The following is a 17,629-nucleotide window of genomic DNA, read 5'->3' on the forward strand; positions in this document are numbered from 1 at the left end:
TTCCTTTAAGTTATTTATCATTACCTTTGCAAAATTATCTAATATTGTTATTTTATCTTTCCATTTTTTTAATACAGTGTTGTTACAGATCTCTTAGCAGTTGGTTTAAATGGAGGAATCTCTTTATAGCCTTTCACACGCAGTTACTAGTTCTTTTGTTATACCCCTTCCTGGGTTTGCTGTCACTATATTGATTGTTCTGTTTTTCTCAAGTGTATTTCTTTCTCAATTTTAACTATTAATAATAACAAATTATAAACTAGATTGTCCAGTTATGGTGCTTTTGTATTATAGGGCTATGTAAGTTTTCTTCTGACCAAATTCAAGCGAGACAGCTTACTGGTGCTTCATTTAGGTTACTGGATGTTTGAAACATGACCTGTGCATAGTAGAGCATATAATGATGCAAAACTATACAAAATATGGCATCATACAGATACTTTTGTGACTTAAAGCAAAAAAACGTTGCGTTTAAAGCCAAGTATCTTCTCGCTGTACAGAACTTCATTCTGTATGGTGTTTATTTACAGATGTGTTCCCTTATTCAATTGCTTATTAATAATTAGGATGAAAATTTGTGTGAGAGTTGTGTTGAGGGTTCTGTTGATTATTTGAAAAAGGTATATATTTGAAAGGAATACATCGAAGTAATTTTCTTAAATAACTTAACAAAAAACCTGTGTTAACTCGTAAGGAAAACTTAATGTTTGTGTATTTAAGGGTTAAACTAACTAGGAAGAGTAGACATCAGTCTTTATTGTTAAATTTTGTATTTATACTGTCAGAAAACAATATTGTTGGAAATTGTAAATGAATGATGATACCATGGAAAAAAAGCAGTCATCTTTTCGATGTAGAGTTTGAGAGGAAGTTCTGCTTCTGTGTCATGATGCCTGCTAGAACACTGGAAGTGTCCTTTCAGATGAGCTTAAAGCCCTCATACTAGGTGGAGGTATTTCTCACTTTAAAAGTGAAAAGGCACATTTTATGTTCATTAAAAAACTTAACTTGTCACACTAATTTGACAGCTCTTGATAACCACATGCTCAAGGTTGCTTTTACATACTTTGCAACTTCAAGAGGAAGATGTTATTTCCTTATGTTCTTGCCCTGTATCCAGCATAAACGCAAAGTACATAATGTTTTTCTCTTAACCTTTTAATTACTGTTGCACGACTCCTTGAAAGTGTACAGTATCTTGTTACCAGTGTAGGAGGGAGCTTCAGTAGTTGACAAAAGAGGCAGCAGAGCAGGCTATGTTGTAAGCAGAGCCACTAAGCATTTGAGTCTATGGGAAATAGCTATCAGGGCTAAAACAGTGTGCTCCTAGGGTGGCTGGCAATCAGCAACTTGAGCCAGTGTTTGGAAGGGGTCTTTATGGTGGTGGAAAGGAGGCTCGCTTATTTGTGATCTTTGCCTATAATTTCCTTCTTTTTCAACTTAATGAAATGGCAGGCTTTATCTTTGTAAGGTCAGTTTATTTTTAGTGCAAATATATGATTTTGAAATTTCCCTTAGTTTGCCTCCACTTTCTTAAAAATATTTTTATTCTGGCATCAACAACTTTGTATTTCACATTAAATCCCCATTTTGGAAGTAGGAGTTGCAACTCCTTTGCAAACATGGTTTGTGGAAGAAAGAGTAAAAAATATAACAATTATTTAGAGACCTTACTGCAGAAGTAAAAGATAATGGAAATTTTTACTCTTCTCATGACCCTTAACTTTTTTTTTCACAGTCAGATTCTATAAAGATTAAAAGGTATGCATTAGAGCAGTTCATTTAAATTTAACAGTGATTTTTGACTGGTATAGCTTGAAATTGTCATGTTTCAAAGTTTACTTGTAGCAGTAATTACTTTGCTGCTGTATAGAATCTTGTAGAGTAATGTACACAACTTTAATTTATATGCATAAATTGCTGCTTTTTGAAAGAATTATTTTCCCTTGAAATTGGCCCCTTTTTTTTTGTTGTTCTAGCTATCTCATAGTAAAAACTGTGTTGATATTCTTCCTTGTTGTTGACTTAAAAATAATAGTCTAGAAAAGTGACTAGCTAAATTCTAGGAAAACCATCTATGCAAACATAAGTTTCTCTGAGACTATCCCATTTGGAATTAATTAAACAGTATGGAAGAATTTGTGACTTCTAGAAAATAAGAGAGGAAGAAAATACTGCAGTTAAATGCTGGGGGTGAGGGTGGAGTTGTAAAAAGATGGTTTTATTTACATACATCCTTTTTAAATATTAAAACTTGAACTAGCTGTAAGGTGCCTTATCGCTCTTACCTTTCCTGTTACCACTTAATAATCTCAAACAAAGGCAAAAATGTTGTTGCCTGATTGCTAATGTGTTTGGAATGCTGGAATGAATGCAGGAATATAGGAGGATGTTGCAGCCTTGGGTTGGTAGCCATCTCGTGTGTCGAACAATCGCATTTACCTCATTTCTCACAGACACATATCACAGGAATATTTACCGTGTGATTGGTGCAGTCCTTCTGGCATTGAAACAGAAGGATTGTGCTGCTTTCTGTGAGTGTAGCTTTGTGCTGGAAGAACTGATTGTCAGGGAAGGGTTAGGCAGCATGCTTACTTGTCCTGCCTGCATCTTCGTTTTCGCCTGTGCAGCCTTGCAGGGGACTGGTCCAAGTGGCTCGCTGAGGTTAAGTAACTACTGCTGTGTTGTGGAAACTGAAGTAGTAGTGATGGCACCACGGCAGTGTAAACTCACATCTCTGCTGAAAGGAGTGCTTGTCAAGGTGGCTTTGTAGGCTGCTTTCTGAACTGGACTTAAGAGTGAATAACTAGGAGGTAGCCAGTGGAAGACTTGTCTACAGAGTAGGGGCATGGTAGGGCTCTCTAGCCTCTGCAGAAAGATTTTTGTAAAATAGTATCTAGGGCACACTACCTTCCTGTGTGGACTTTTTCAGCACCTAAGGCCTTGCCAACCCTTTTACCAGCAGCAGATCTTTGTCACTACATTAAATGCCTAATGTTATGAAGTATTTTAAAAATAACACTTTTATTTTTCACTGTGGAAGAAGGAGGTTGAACAAACGGACTTCAAGGACTTGAATTGTTATTTCTTTGTGGATTCTGTATGAAAAGCGTTGTGAAGATACTGATGAAGTATATGTAATCTTTTTCACTAATCCAGAATATCCCAAACATGCATTTTGTATGTCAACTTGCAGGAGAACTGCTGTGGTGTCAGTTTATCTTTGTATTCTATAGTGGTTTTGCATTTGGTTTGTTTTTGTTTTCAGTGACTGAGAAGGCTTGTCAGTTATCCTGCTGGCTAAATATCATGGCTAGGCTTCGTGAATGAAGATTTGGGAATGGCTCTACCCACATTTGTTACAGGCACACTGGTGGCTTAAAAGGCCAATATGAGATAGAGAAGTCTGGTTGCAAAAGGCACAGCAGAAGGGCTCCTTAGGTGGAATATTCTGCAAGACACGATTCTTCCTGCGCTGTCTTTTCTCCTCAAGAGTGATCCTGTGTGCTTTCTCAAAAGAAGCAGCTGGCTAAATAAGGAAATGACGAAAAGCATCTTTATAATATTCTTGTACTTCAGAAATAGTTTGGTTGGCCACCTGCAAAAGCAGTGGCGTTCCTACCAGTTCCCTTATACCACATCCTTCCAAGGGGCGTGGTATGGTAAATAAATGTGCTGTAATTGTATGGGTAGGTATGTAACTTAATATTTATATCAAAAGGTAAAAATTGGAATAGTGTTTCAATGGAGCATTCAAACAATAACAAAAAGTTAACAAAAATCTTCTGGTTGTAATAAAGTTAAGTTTTGTAATCAGGGTTCTAGACTTAGCAAGCCTGTGCCAGCCAATTATTCTACAGTGTCTTGATCGATTTAATGTTTTATTGTTAAAAGTACGTTCACTTAAAAATACTCCTTGTATCAGGGTGAAGATATGAAGACAGTTATACATTTGAAATGTGTTATAAGAAGACCAAAGCTTTGCCCATCTTTTATTAGACCAAGTAGAACAGTTGACTAGGGAATGAGCTTAGGGTTTAAGAGAGTTTCATTATGTTTTGGCTATTATTTTAACAGGTTAATGGTTGTCAGCATAAAGGCAAAATTTAGATAGCTGTCTTAGGAAATAGTGGTTGAATGATGAATCAATGCAAGTACAGGCACATGTCATGATTGAAGGTTGTAATTTTGTACTGCCATCCTTCTGCTATTGAAGCTGGTTTAGTCCTGCATCCTGGAGCAGTTCTTTGTGTGCTGCAGCGAGCTACAGCTTCAGTTGTATGGATACAGGCCAGTTGTACAGAGAGTTGTCACACGGAGCACTGCAGCCGTCTGAATTGCGCTTCTTTGTGTGTTTGTTAAACGTGGAAGAGGTTGGAAAATACTTTTTTTTCTGAAAACGTCTGTTATGGGTTTTTTTAATATCATTATTTATAAAATTAAATATAAAATTGTAAGAATAACATGTTAAATCCTTAAAGTTAGCTTATTTTTCAAAATAATAATAATTGATGTGTTTGGGGCCGAGGTTTATAATGAAATCACAAAACAGTTAAAAATTGCTCAAAAAAGACACCTGCTGCCAGAGTTGGATGTGTTAAAACACCAAATTTTTTCACAGTTTTCTTGAAAAATGCAGATATTTCTTCTGTTGAATAAATGCTAAATTAAAAAACAACAACTAGATTTACATTAGTAGTGAGGTTTTTTTCCTACCCTCCAGTAAGTAAAAGGAAGGGCTAGTGTAATAAAAGATCATTCTTAATACTAGTACTTTCTATCTGCAGATGTATCTGCGTTTGTTTAATTAGCAGGATATGCATTTTACAATCAAAATATGCTCTTCTGGTGCAGTACCTGGATGCTGGCATGCTCAAAGTACTGCTAATAAGTGAAAAATTAAAACTGATCTTGCATGTTAATTACATCCCAGTATAGGTGCAAATATCATGTGATATTTATTAGACATCTAGTAACCATTTTGTTGATATTTCCTTAAAATAAGGGATTTGTATTTTTTTAGTTCTCTTAATGAAAAAATGATTTTGCTGTTTGCAACAGTTAGATGTTGCATTTAACTATACTGTTAAGATGCAGTTTCATGTTTAAAAATAATAAGTCTGTACTGCTGCTAGAGAGGGATGAACACACTCATGTTTTCCTCCATCCCACACTAACACCTGTGCTTCTTCCTGCACAGCTGAATTTGGCTGAAGAGGTTTCTCAGCCTTCAGTTGTGAATGACCTTCCCACACTGGGGAAGCAGCAGGAACACATGGTTAACGAGGATGAAAAGAACCAAACTGCTCCTTTAAGCACAGGCAGCTTATAAACCAGTACCCTGAGCAGTACTTTTGCAGCCAATACAAGCCAGCATGATGACTTGCTGCTGCTGTTCTTCGTCCCATCTCCTCTTTCTTTGCAGTGGATTTTGGCACTCTTTCAGCTGATTAACTAATCTAGCTCAGCATAGAGTGCTGGCAGGTTGGAGAATTGATTCATCTCATGGAAATACTCTTGGGCACCGGGGCTGGTGCAAGATAAATAGGTCATGCCCACGAGCAGGTGGGGCTCCTGGACCAAGGGCAATGGGAACCTCTTTTTCCACCAAAGTGGTAAGGAGTTGTTTGCATCAGCTTATTCCATCTTGTAGAATCACTCCCTTAGACTCAACTTTTTAATTAAAATGCTTTTTAGAAGAGTATGGTGAAAATTTCAGGAACCTTAACTGCCTTTCAGAGGTGTTGTGGTATCTTGTTTCTTGTTGGGATTTTGAAGCTGAGGCTTAGGTGGAATTCTGCAGCAGTCTTAATGAGTAAACAGGCTTTACAAACAGCTAAATGTGAAACTGTAGTGCTCAAAATCCTCCCTGTTAGTAGTTAGAACCTCAAATTGCCAGTGTTCTCAAAGTACATACTTTGATTTTTCAGTACAATTTTTTCTAAATACATATGATCTACGATCAAATTCTTAGGACAAGGATTAGTTTGTGGTGGGTTTTTTTTAACTGCCATAGGTATATTTAAATATGTCTTGAATTAGTTTTGTTCTGTGTCCAGTCACAAATGCTGACTTCACCTGTGTGGCTGTTTGTTTGCTCATATGTGGAAAGCAATGCTGTATTGCAGACCTGGAGCCTGCAGCCAGCTCATTTTTTTTCATAAGCATTCTTAAGCATTATTCTTGAAATTTTAAAATATAAACTGTAGTGGGATAAATGTAAGTAAGAAGTGTAACAGCTGAACTTACTTCTTGAGATGGGGGAAAAGTTCTGTTTGGCATTTTTTTTCCTGAAAAATAAGTTCTCAGTGTATAGAAGGGAGGTGTTCTTGGGAAGGTTAAATTACAGGAGTAATTTAACTTTTATATTAAGTTTTCTCTGTTTCTCTGTAACAACTTTTACTGGTAATCTTGTCTTTTATTTCTTAGTGTGGTCCTGACGAACTTCTTCTGGTGTCAGTAACAGATCGTTTACCATGAGCAATTCTACTCCAACTACAGGTATATGTAAAAAAATATCACAGTTCTTCAACAGTGTGTGTTTCCTCTGCCTTTTTTTTTTTTTTTTTTTTTGGTATTCTTTATTGTCACCATAAGCATGACTGAACTGTAATATGACTCCCAACAGTACTGGCATGTGAGCCTACCCAATTCCATGACAGTATTGAGGAGCTCCAAAAATGATCAGTTGAAATGGAAAAAAATAAAAAGTCTGTTTTCTATAATCATGATCAATCAGATACCTTCTATACAGACTGTCAAATGCCTATTCAATTTTCCTGTAGTTGAATGCTTGAAAGGAATTTAATTTGAAGTATTTCTATGCTGTCAGGATTACAAAGACACCCATCTGAGTTTGGTGGAACATAAGGAACATTATGTGGATTCATGATAAAAAGTTCAGCTGATTCCCCTTGGTGTTCTTGTTCTTGCTTTCTACACTACCTCTAAAACTTTTTGAGGAGCAACACAGACAGTCCTGTGATTTGGTTTCAGATGTTTTCTGCCAGTTCTTGTCCCCAAGCAATCTCTCCATGGGTTGAGATGGATGGTAATGTTTTTGCAAGGAAAGCAGTAAAAAAATACTCCTTTTTTTCTCCTGATCAGATGTTTTCTAGATTTGGCACAGATTATTGTTCAGATATGTAGTGCAAAACCAGCAGAGTGGGGTTTTGTTGGGAAAGTGGTGGGAAGTTGGATAGGCAGATGCAGGGTAAGGAAACTGGGTTCATTAAAGCTATGTGGATGGCTCACTGTGAAACCACAGCCACATGTTTCTTCAGACATGTTAAACTGTACTACCATGCGAAGAAACTTATGCTCTGCCCTCTTCACGTGTTGAGAAAGATGTGGCAAATGTATATGTCTACCTATAGTTTTAGATCAGACAAGAAACTGAGAGAAAGCTAGGAACTGCTTCCTTTAGTGGTACTTCCAGCATAGGTGGTCTTGAAGTATTAGTGGCCAATGGCTGCAAAAGTTAACTTTAAGTCAAGTAACTTAGTAAAGTCAAGGATATCTTGTCCATTTTGAACCTCAAAAGTAAAACATAGAATGGATTGTTAGGCTTTAATAGTAATATATCCTGTCATGGCTTGGTACTGGTAAGTGTTTAATATGTTCATGTTTGTTTTAGTCTCATCCCCAACAAGTGTACCAGATATTCACAATTTTCAGAATGCATATAGAGCACATGAAGCCATATAAAATTTCTTGATAGAAAAATCAATGCATAATCGACTTTTCTGTTTTGCAGGTGGGGGAACTGTTAACTTGGCTTATGAGTGTGCCATGGTTGGGGCTTAGATCATCTAACTTGGAGTTTTAGAGTCTTCCACTAATAAAAGAACCCTCTGTAATACAGAATGACTTGTTTAAACCACTTTTGAACCTTAGACTGTACTCAAAATGGACAGCAAAATCTGAAGTTTCTTGTAAAGCTCATACAAATATTTCTTCCTCATCTTTTGTTGTTCTCATTGGAAGGCTAAATGCAAGACATTAGGTGTTAAGACTGTCTCTCTTGCCTTCATTACAGCTGCTTCTAGAACAATATGCCTGTTCCAGATGTGATGTTCTGTGTAAAAGTGCTCTCAAGAACTCTGAGTCATCTCCTTGAAAAGTAATCGTTGGTCACTTAGCTGTTACAGGATCCAAATAGGCACATGTTTAAAAAAAAAAAAAGGCAGTTTGCCAAAGTAGAAAACTTTAGAGTTTGTATGGAATCCATGCTGTGCATCCTTTCCAAAGACTTTTCAAAACTTAAATGGAACAGCACATTTTCTTTAATAAAATAAATAAATAAAGACCCTTTGAGTTTACACCTCAGCCGCAGGAAGATAAGTTAGTGATTAAGAAAATTTAATATATTACATCTCAGTTTTGACTTACCCGTCTACTGTGCAACTAACACTTGTAAATACCTTATGTGGGCATTTGGGAAGAAGTTATTGGCCTGTGTGTCTGTAAGAATTTAAAAAAACCCTCAAAACACAAAGCTAAACCACAAGAAAATAAACAAGCCCAAACCAAAGCCAAACAAACACAACACACCTTCCCATTGCAGTTGATGTTTGGAATAGTTTATGAGGTCTTCTTACACTGCACTGTGGTTATATATGAACTGTCTTTTCTTAAGATTCAAAGAGCTATACCTAAGTCAGTCCTGAGACAGCAGTTTGTTTTTTTTTTTTAGGTTTTGGTGTCTACACTGTGCAATAAGTTTATCTTGTTTGCTTGTCTGTCTCCTTCCCTAAAATATTTTAGACAATGAGAAGAAAAAAATCAAAGGGGGCAAATCACAATGTTTGCCTTCACGTGTCCTTCATATTCGTCAAATTCCAAGTGATGTTACTGGAGCAGAAGTCATTGCATTAGGTCTCCCTTTTGGCAAAGTAACCAATTTCTTGATGCTAAAAGGAAAAGGTCAGGTATGTAATTTTCAGTGTTTCAATTACAAAGGCAAGGCTGAAGATGTGGTTCATATTTAGGTCCTGCGTTTGACTGAAATGATTGCAACAATGTCTAAATATTTCATTGATAGTTCAAGATTTTCATATTTTCAAATGTGAAAGAACGTTATGAAATTTATTTTAAATTCTTAATACTTTGAATTAAATAATGATCTAGAAACTTGTTAATAATATTGCTAAACATTATGTACACTTTAGGTAAGAACATATGGATGATAAAGAACTATATTGTCTCTGTTGATGTAGATGTATGTCTTGAAATAGCCTGCCTAAGTTACTAACATGCCTGTTAATTTTTTAACATCTTTTTAATTCTATTAGATGTGACAGAATAGTTCACACCATGAATAAACACTGAAATTGTAAAAATAGTAGGCATTCATTCAAAAAATTGTCTAGAGCCATCTGGGTTAATATGATGCATAAACTGATAGATGTTTAGTGTCCTGTTCCTACTTTTTCAATCAGTATGTGTATCTGCTAGCTAGGTAATAATGCTTGGATTCAGAAATGTAATAAATTCATTAGCATTGTGGTATTTTTAGTGGTGTTGCTTCCCATATATAATACTTATTCCACCTCTTCTTTAATGACTTAATGTACTTACAATGTAAAGCTTCATGAGAAAACCCACAAAACCCCATAAACATGCACACACAAGTGCATTTTAATGCTGAGCAAACCAGTACTTTACTTTCACATCATCTTTTTCTAGTGAGAGTGGAATTGGGAAAAAATGATGTTTCGATGCTTTGTTCTCTCCTGTAAACAAAAACAGCACTGAAGTGAGCTATGTATTGGTTACAGGCATTTTTGGAAATGGCTTCTACAGAAGCTGCTGTTTCTATGGTGAACTACTATACTCCTGCTACACCTCACCTCCACAATCGGCCAGTTTATATTCAGTATTCCAATTACAAAGAACTTAAGACTGAAAATCTACATAATCAGGCTGTAAGTATAATATTTCCATTTAACAGAATGCTGTATTGGTTTTGGCTAGGACAGAGTTAATTTTCCTTGTAGCAACTTGTGACAGAAAGTATCAAGGCCTTTTTGGCTTCTCCCATTGCCAGTGTGAGTGCATAAGAAGTTGGGAGAGGACCCAGCTGGGACAGTTGATCCCAACTGACCCAAGGGATATCCCACACCATATGATGTTGTGCTCAGCATAGAAAGCTGGGGGAAAGATGAGGAAGGGAGGATGCTCCAAGTTGTGGCCTTCTTCTTTCTGAGTAATTGTTATGTTCAATGAAGCTGTATTTTCCTGGAAATGTCTGAACACCTTTCTGCCAATGGGAAATAGTAAAGGAGTTCCTTATTTTGCTTTGCTTACACGTGCAACTCTTGCTTTGCCTGTTCAATTGTCTGTAACCCAGCCCATCGGTTTTCTCTCTTTTACTCTTCCAATTCCTTTCCCCATCCTGCTGGGGGAAGGTGTCTGAGCAGCTGTGGCACTTCGCTGCCTACCAGGGTTGAACCACAACATTAGTGAATAGACTACTTTTCACATCAGTAGTCAAGTTCTGATATATATAATGCCTGTCTTTTTATTTCAGCAGTAACTTCTTTCAGACAGAGACTTCTCAATATCTGTAAAATTACTGTGGAGGAGCTCAAGCTCAAAGCTTGCTCCTGATGAGCAAGAAACAAAGTGAGGGTGGCAGGAAGGCTGCCTGGATGAACAAGATGCTCCTGATTGAACTTAAACATGAAAGAGAGGTATAGAAAAGTTGGAATTATGGACAGGTGCCCCAGAATTATAGAGCATTATGTGAGCATGCAGGGTTGTGGTTAGGAAAGTCAAAGATCACATGGAGTTGTCTCTGGTGAGTGGTGTGAAAAGCAGCAAGTATGGCTCCTCAAAGTGTATCAGCAGTAGAAATAAGATTTTTTTTTTTTTTTGAATATGTGGGCCTGCTGCTGAATGGGGGTAGGGACTCTGGTGACAAAGGACATGGAAAAGGCTGAAGTTCTGGATGCCATCTCTTCAGCCTTTAGTGGTTAAGACTTGCCACTGAGTACCAAGCAAGTGAGAACAGTAGGAAAGTCTTGATGAAAGAAATAGAGAAGAATCTCACTAGGGAACATTTAAATGAATTGGATAAGCAAAAAGTCTTTGATCCTAATGAGATACAGTTATGAGTGCTGAGGGAGCTTGTCAATGTCATTGCAATGCCACTCTTACAGTCTTGTAATCTCATAGAAGTTGAAAGAGGTTCCAGAGGACTAGGAAAAAAGAAAATAATCTCTCCTATCTTAACGAAGGACAACAAGGAAGAACCAGGGAACCACTGGTTGATCAGCCTTACTTCAGTCCTTAGGAAGGGAATGAAGCAACTCATCCTGGAAACCATGTCCAAATGTTCTAAGGAGAAGAAAGGGGTTAGGAAAAGTCAGCATGGGTTTTTCAAAAGGATGTAAAGCCTGACAAATGTGATGGTCTTCTATGGTGAGATGACAGGTTTGGTGGATGAGAGGAGAGCAGTGGATATTGTTTATCTTGACTTTGGCAACAATTTCAGTGTTGTTTCCAGTAACATCCCAATAGATAAACTGATTAAATGCAGTCTTGTTAAGTAGATTGTGAGGTGATTTAAAAGGCTAAAATGGTTCTGAAGTAGCATGAAGTTTAGTTGAGGTTGGGTCACTGGTAGAGTGCCCTAGGGGTTGATACTTTGTCCAGTACTGTTTAGCATCTTCATTAATCCCTTGAATAATGGGATGGGGAACATGCTAAGCAAGTTTGCTGACAACACAGACCTAGGAGGAGTAGTTGACACATGGAATGGTTGTGCTGTCATTCAGAGGGATCTTGAAAAGCTGGAGAAATGAACTGGCAGGAGGAACCTCATTAAGTTCAAGAAAGGGAAATGCCAGCTCCTGCACCTGAAGAGTAACCTCAGGTACCACTTTACACTGGTGGCTAACCAGCTGGAAAGAAGCCTGGTACACATGCCAAACACCAGAATTAATTTCTTCCTTGTAGTTCTGAAGTACTAAAAATTGATTTCTTAAGAATATGAATTGAAAAATGCAGATGAGTGATTTATATCCTAATCTCTAAGCAAGGAAATACTCTTTGCACAATAAGATCAGACCACACAAACCATCATATTGTGGTTGAAATCTGTTTGGATTTTTGATTCCTGGATGATTTTCAATTGACCTCCCATTTAGTTACCTGAGTTATATACTGCAATGTGTATATCATGATTTTGTTTTCTGTAAGAATGTTGCAAGTAGTGATAGAGGCATAAATCATTAATAATTTTTAATTTGTGCTCACACAAAAGACACTGAAGTCTTGTAAGCTTGTCAGTCTGGTAAATGTTATTTGGCTGTTTCCTCATCTAAGATTGTTGGATTGATTTTTTTTTAATCTGCAAAAACAAATAAACAGCAAGCTTTTTTTTTAAGGATGTGGTTTGCGTAACAGCCAAATATAACCATACATATATTTGCAAATAAGACTCCTTGAATCTCTTTCTGAGTATTTAACTTGGTGCATAGCACTTGCTTTCTTCTCGAAAAATGTTGTCTACTTTTAAAAATTGGAGAGGGGGCACTTATGTTTCTTATATTTGAGTCTCATACCTTAGCAAAGCAGCTGAACACTATGTTACTATCCTAGTGTCTAGGCTCAGGCCTGAAGTACAGATTAATTTGCAGGGTTATATTTTTTCTGAAACTGGGGAACGTCTGTATGATGTGCCCTGTTTAGTCTGTCTTCCAAAAAAACAGTGTAGCTGAGACGATTTCAAGTCACAACATTATATTTGGAAAGGAGCATGTCTCCATAGTTCTGCTACTCAGAGGAGCTGAAAAACAAGTGTAGAGACAAAATTCCAGTTGGAGGAGTGGTTGATAACTTGACTCTGAAAGAAGAGCAGGGTATACACCTTTAAGCTTATCCCCACCAAATCTCAGTTTCTGAAGAAAATGAAATCCTCAAAAAGCAGAGCAAATAGTTTTATGGGCACTGACTGGTTGTTAGTCTATTACAATATTGTGATCAATACTGTCATCAACAGTATTGCTGGAAAAATCTATAAATGTCAAAACCTTACTGAATTAAAGCAAAATTGTGGTTATATGACATTATAAAGTAGTAACAATTTAATTAAAAAAACAGTTGTAATTTTGTGAATTACACTGATCAGTTGTAAGGGAGGGGCATGGAAAGGAAGAGGTATGATTTACCTTTATTAATGTGGGATCTGAATCAACAATCATATGAAGGAACTACCTTTTTCTGTAGTTGCATTTTATGTGCTTTTCTTCTAAGAGACCTTTGTTTCAGTATGATAATTTGCATGTAAATTAATTATGCTTTCTGCTGTGCTGTAATTTCAGAGACCCCAGGCTGCATTGCAAGGTGTGAATGCTGTGCAGCATGGAAGCGTGGCTATTACAAGTGCTCTTGATGGTGAAGGTGGACACCTTCCAAGTCAAGGTTCTGTTCTTCGAATCGTTGTTGAAAATGTTTTTTACCCTATCACTTTAGAAATGCTGTATCAGGTAATGAGGATTGCTTAAAAAAAAGATAAATTACAGTCTGTTCCAATGTTGCTGTTGTAAATCCACGAATTTATTTTTTTAAGTACCTGTGGATCCTTAATCTTTTGAGTGAGGACTGCCTCTTTAAAATTATTTCTTGTAGTTTAGAGATCTAGGTTTGAAATAGTTCTGCACAGATGAAATTCCAGTAAACAAGGCTTCTGTACCCTGCTTTTCACATTGTCATTTTTACCTCATTTCCTTTCTGTGGAAGCAGCAATGAACTTGAACTGTTACTTCTGATTTATGCCCCCATGATGAACTAGTGAAATACTGATTGTTATGAACTTGTGGATCCATATTTTAGCGCTCTTTGTACTGAGTAACGTCAGTAGTTTGCATTATATTTTAGTGCTTATATGCACTTCTATAATTCAATGCAAGTGATGTAAAATGCAAGTTGCTTTACAAATGTTTCTGGTTGTTCATCGACTACTAGAATGACATTTAACTACCTCTGAAAGCCCTGAATAGTGGTAGACTACAGCTATGAAAGACATTACTGTAACTTCTGCTAGGTATTTGGGTTATGCTGCTGAGAGCTCTAAGTTTAAAAACAATAACTTTGAGACCACTTCTTTGTGCCCAAAAGATTTGTTGATGTTTTTACAGGTACTGAAAAACTTTTGTAATTACTAGTAAATTTATACAGGAAAAGACATGCCCCAAGTAGGAGTTTCTGAAACGAATGTGATTTAAAATAACTGGGATGATTTTACAAGAATCTGCAGTCCTGGAAGATTTTTTTCCTGCTCTGCTATGATCTCAAACAATAGATGATTGTTAGCAACACTTCATTTTTCTTCTTATCTCTTAGAATTTTCTCTTTCTCTGTTTCTCCCCACCATGATACTCATTAACTAGTATAGTAGTTTTCACTTTGATGTAGTAATTTACCTGATCTAAACTTTCTTTGAGTGTTGTTCACTCGTTACTGAACTTGTACAAATACTATGTCAACTGCTTGGGATTATTAGTGCACTCAGAATAACCTGAGAACAAGCTTCTGTGGTTATGGGAACTGTGCTAGTTTTAACAGTGCAACAGCAAAGAGGAAATTCATGTTAGTTTAATATGATTAAAGTTTACTTCAGCAAAGTAGAAGGATATTTTCAGTCTCTGAATTGCCCAGTGACCCTCACTGAACTACTTTTGCAATAGGTCTATAAAATTTAGCAATATTTGAAAAGGGATCTTATTTGCAGTTCTTATCGGGGGGCAGTCTCCTCTAATTAAAGCAGTGCTTTGTGCCTCATAGCTACAATCTAACATTGCTTTAAGTGTGATAAGGTTAATACAAATGAAAAGTTGCATCAAGTATAGCATCATATGGAACACTAGTAGGCAAACTGTCATCCAAAGCTTCAATTTTATTTTGTAAGTTATAACTGCTTGTCAAGAAATTAACTTTTTAAACCTCAATTTACCTTAAAATATTTATCATAAGCAACAGAATATGCAGTTTTATCTGTGCAGAAACAAAATTGATATATACAGGGTATTTAGGTTTAAAACCAAGCAGGAGTATATTGAATTTCATTACCTTAAAAAGATCTATTTAGTCCTCTGGATAAACATGGAAAAGCATATGTTGGGAAGCTGCAGTTAGACCTTTCTTAAGAGGAAGTGCTTTATGAACAGGAAATCAATGGCTAATTTTAAATAGCTGTGGAAAGGTTTCTGTTCCATTTCCTATGACAAAATGATGACTGCAGCTTTAAAATCTTGTTTCTCAGAAATGAAAGACTGGGCACAAAGGGTTGGGACACTGGTCTTCTACCCATGATTCTAGGCTGGCAAAAGATATTTATCCTTATGTATGGCCTTTCTTTCCATTGCAGGTTTAATACTTCTCAGGGGTTTCTGCTTTCCTGACTATGCATTGATTCTAACAGTTTGTTACAAAACTGTTAGTATTTCACAAGCTCACCTTTCCTCTTTCACTGTTAATTTAGATATAGTTTTCCTGTACTTGAATGATATATCCTAGCTTTAATGTTGTCCTCACTCCTTGTGCCTTTGCTTTTGTATAGACACTTCCATGTAGTGCACACTCTCATTTTGCGTGTATACATATTTAATTTCATCCTTTCAAAATATTTCTGTAATGTTTGCATTTGCAATAAATCAAATACCATTTGATTGTAAAGTATGTGAGTTGGTTCCAGTCTAAGTCTTTGTCTTGCTCCTTTCCTCTTTGTCTTCTAGTTTGGACAATGGATCTTTGTAAACACATCACCTATTTAAGTTGTATTTTTGGCTAGCAAATTTGCTGAATTTGTTTGAGGTACAGAATGTATAGGTGGATACCTTGAAAGGCAGTTTGCCGTTCCCATCTCAGCTGACTTCCAGAAACAAGGAATAATGTTGATAGGAATAGGCAGATCTGTCAGGTCAATGCATGGCTCCCACTCTGGTGTAATTTGAAAAATTCTGGATTTTTTGACCAGATGATCTATTCAACACCTGGCCTACTGACGCCTGATGGGATGCACCTATCTCAGAGGGGAGAAAGAAGAAACCCAAGAGTTCTTGCACAGGAGCTAGTGGGGCTCATTGATAGAGCTTTAAACTAGCTGGGAAGGGGGAAACACCAGACTTGCTAGTGATGAGCAATGGGATGGTGTGCCAAACTTCAGGAAATGGGCATTAATGGGATCTGTCTATCTGCTTCATGAGCTGTTGACTACAATGTCCCACACCTGAAATGTTTCTGCACCAATGCACGCAGCATGAGGAATGAACCAGAGGAACTTCAAGCTTTGGCCCAGTCCCAGAGACTTGACATAAGAGAAACCTGGTGGGATGAGACCTGTGACTGGAATGCTCTGTTGGACGTTTACAGGCTCTTCAGGAGGGATAGGCAGGGCAGAAGAGACAGAGGGGTGGCACTGTGTGTAACAGAAGGGTTAGGATGTGTGGAGTTCACAGCTGGCAATAGCACAGTGGAGAGTCTCTGGGTGAGAATCCAGGGACAAACAAATAATGCAGATGTCACTGTGAGAGTCTGCTATAGACCTCTCAGCCAGGACAATGACACCAGGGAATTATTCTTTAAGGAACAGTTCCAAGTCAACTGCCCTTGTTCCTACAGGGGACTTCAGCTTGCCAGAAACAACTGGAAGCATCAAAGCATTGCACAGCTGGTGCAGTCTGGGCCAGAAGGTTCCTGAAAAATCTGGATGACAACTTTATGGAACAGGTTTTAAGGGAGCTGACTTGGGAAGATGCCCTCCTTGATCTGCTGCTTGTCCACAGAGTAGATCTCGTGAGCAAAGTGGAGATTGGTGCCGTCTTGACCACAGTGACTGTGAAGTGATTGAGTTTAAAAGATCTACTGACAGGAGGAGAAGTGCCAGCAAAACCTCACCTGTGGACATGAGGAGAGCAGACTTCAGGCTGCTCAAGGAATTACAGAGTGAAGTCCCCTGGGAAAATGTTTTTGCGGGTGCTGGGGTCCATCAGTGCTGGTCACTTTTTAAACATCACTGCCTAAGAGCACAGGAGCAGCAATTCCCAAATGTCAGAAGTCAAGCAGGTGAGGCAGAAGGCCAGCTTGGCTGAGACAGGGCCTTCTCTCAGAAATAAGGCAAAAAAGGAAGGTGTATGCCCAGTGGAAGCAAGGTCAGGGGACATTGGAAGAATGCAGAGATGCTGTTTGCCACTGTAGGTAGAAAATCCATGCAGCCAAAGCTAAACTGGAGTTGCAGCTGCCAGAAACGTGGGAGACAATAGAAAGAGATTTTTCCAAGTATGTTAATTGCAAAAGGCAGTATAGAAATATCATCACTGTTCCAGGATGAGGATGGTCCCCACACAAACAGGGACAGAGACAAGGCAGAGGTGTTTAATACTTTCTTTGCCTCTGTCTTCAACATGGATGATGGACCAAGAGGGTCTCAGTGCCCTGAGCTGGAGGACCATGACTGCGATGATGATCAACTCCCTGAAATCGTGTGGGATCTGCTGCTCCAGCTGGATCCCTACAAATCTATGGGGCCTGATGGGATTCATCCTAGAATTCTCAAAGAACTGGTTGATGTCATCACAAAACCTCTCTCAGTGATTTTTGAGCTGTCTTGGGAATCCAGAGAGGT

General features: G+C 37.7%; 1 protein-coding gene across 4 annotated transcripts in view; it reads left to right on the forward strand.

The window, feature by feature from the left end:
- The window catches only part of PTBP3 (polypyrimidine tract binding protein 3), a 50,201-nt gene that overhangs the window by 7,976 nt on the left and 24,596 nt on the right, over positions 1 to 17,629 (forward strand). For all 4 annotated transcript variants that reach the window (XR_003916399.1, XR_003916398.1, XM_029965385.1 and 1 more), the window contains exons 3-6: positions 6,430 to 6,501; positions 8,767 to 8,930; positions 9,780 to 9,926; positions 13,329 to 13,493. Coding sequence is in view for 2 of the 4 variants with exons in the window: in XM_029965385.1 (XP_029821245.1) it covers positions 6,477 to 6,501; positions 8,767 to 8,930; positions 9,780 to 9,926; positions 13,329 to 13,493 (501 nt within the window). In the remaining 2 variants the exon portion in view is untranslated. The remainder of the gene's footprint in view (positions 1 to 6,429; positions 6,502 to 8,766; positions 8,931 to 9,779; positions 9,927 to 13,328; positions 13,494 to 17,629) is intronic.

Source organism: Manacus vitellinus, unplaced genomic scaffold (genome assembly GCF_001715985.3).
Source record: "Manacus vitellinus isolate BGI_N305 unplaced genomic scaffold, ASM171598v3 scaffold_9_pilon, whole genome shotgun sequence".
NCBI classification, from domain to species: domain Eukaryota; kingdom Metazoa; phylum Chordata; class Aves; order Passeriformes; family Pipridae; genus Manacus; species Manacus vitellinus.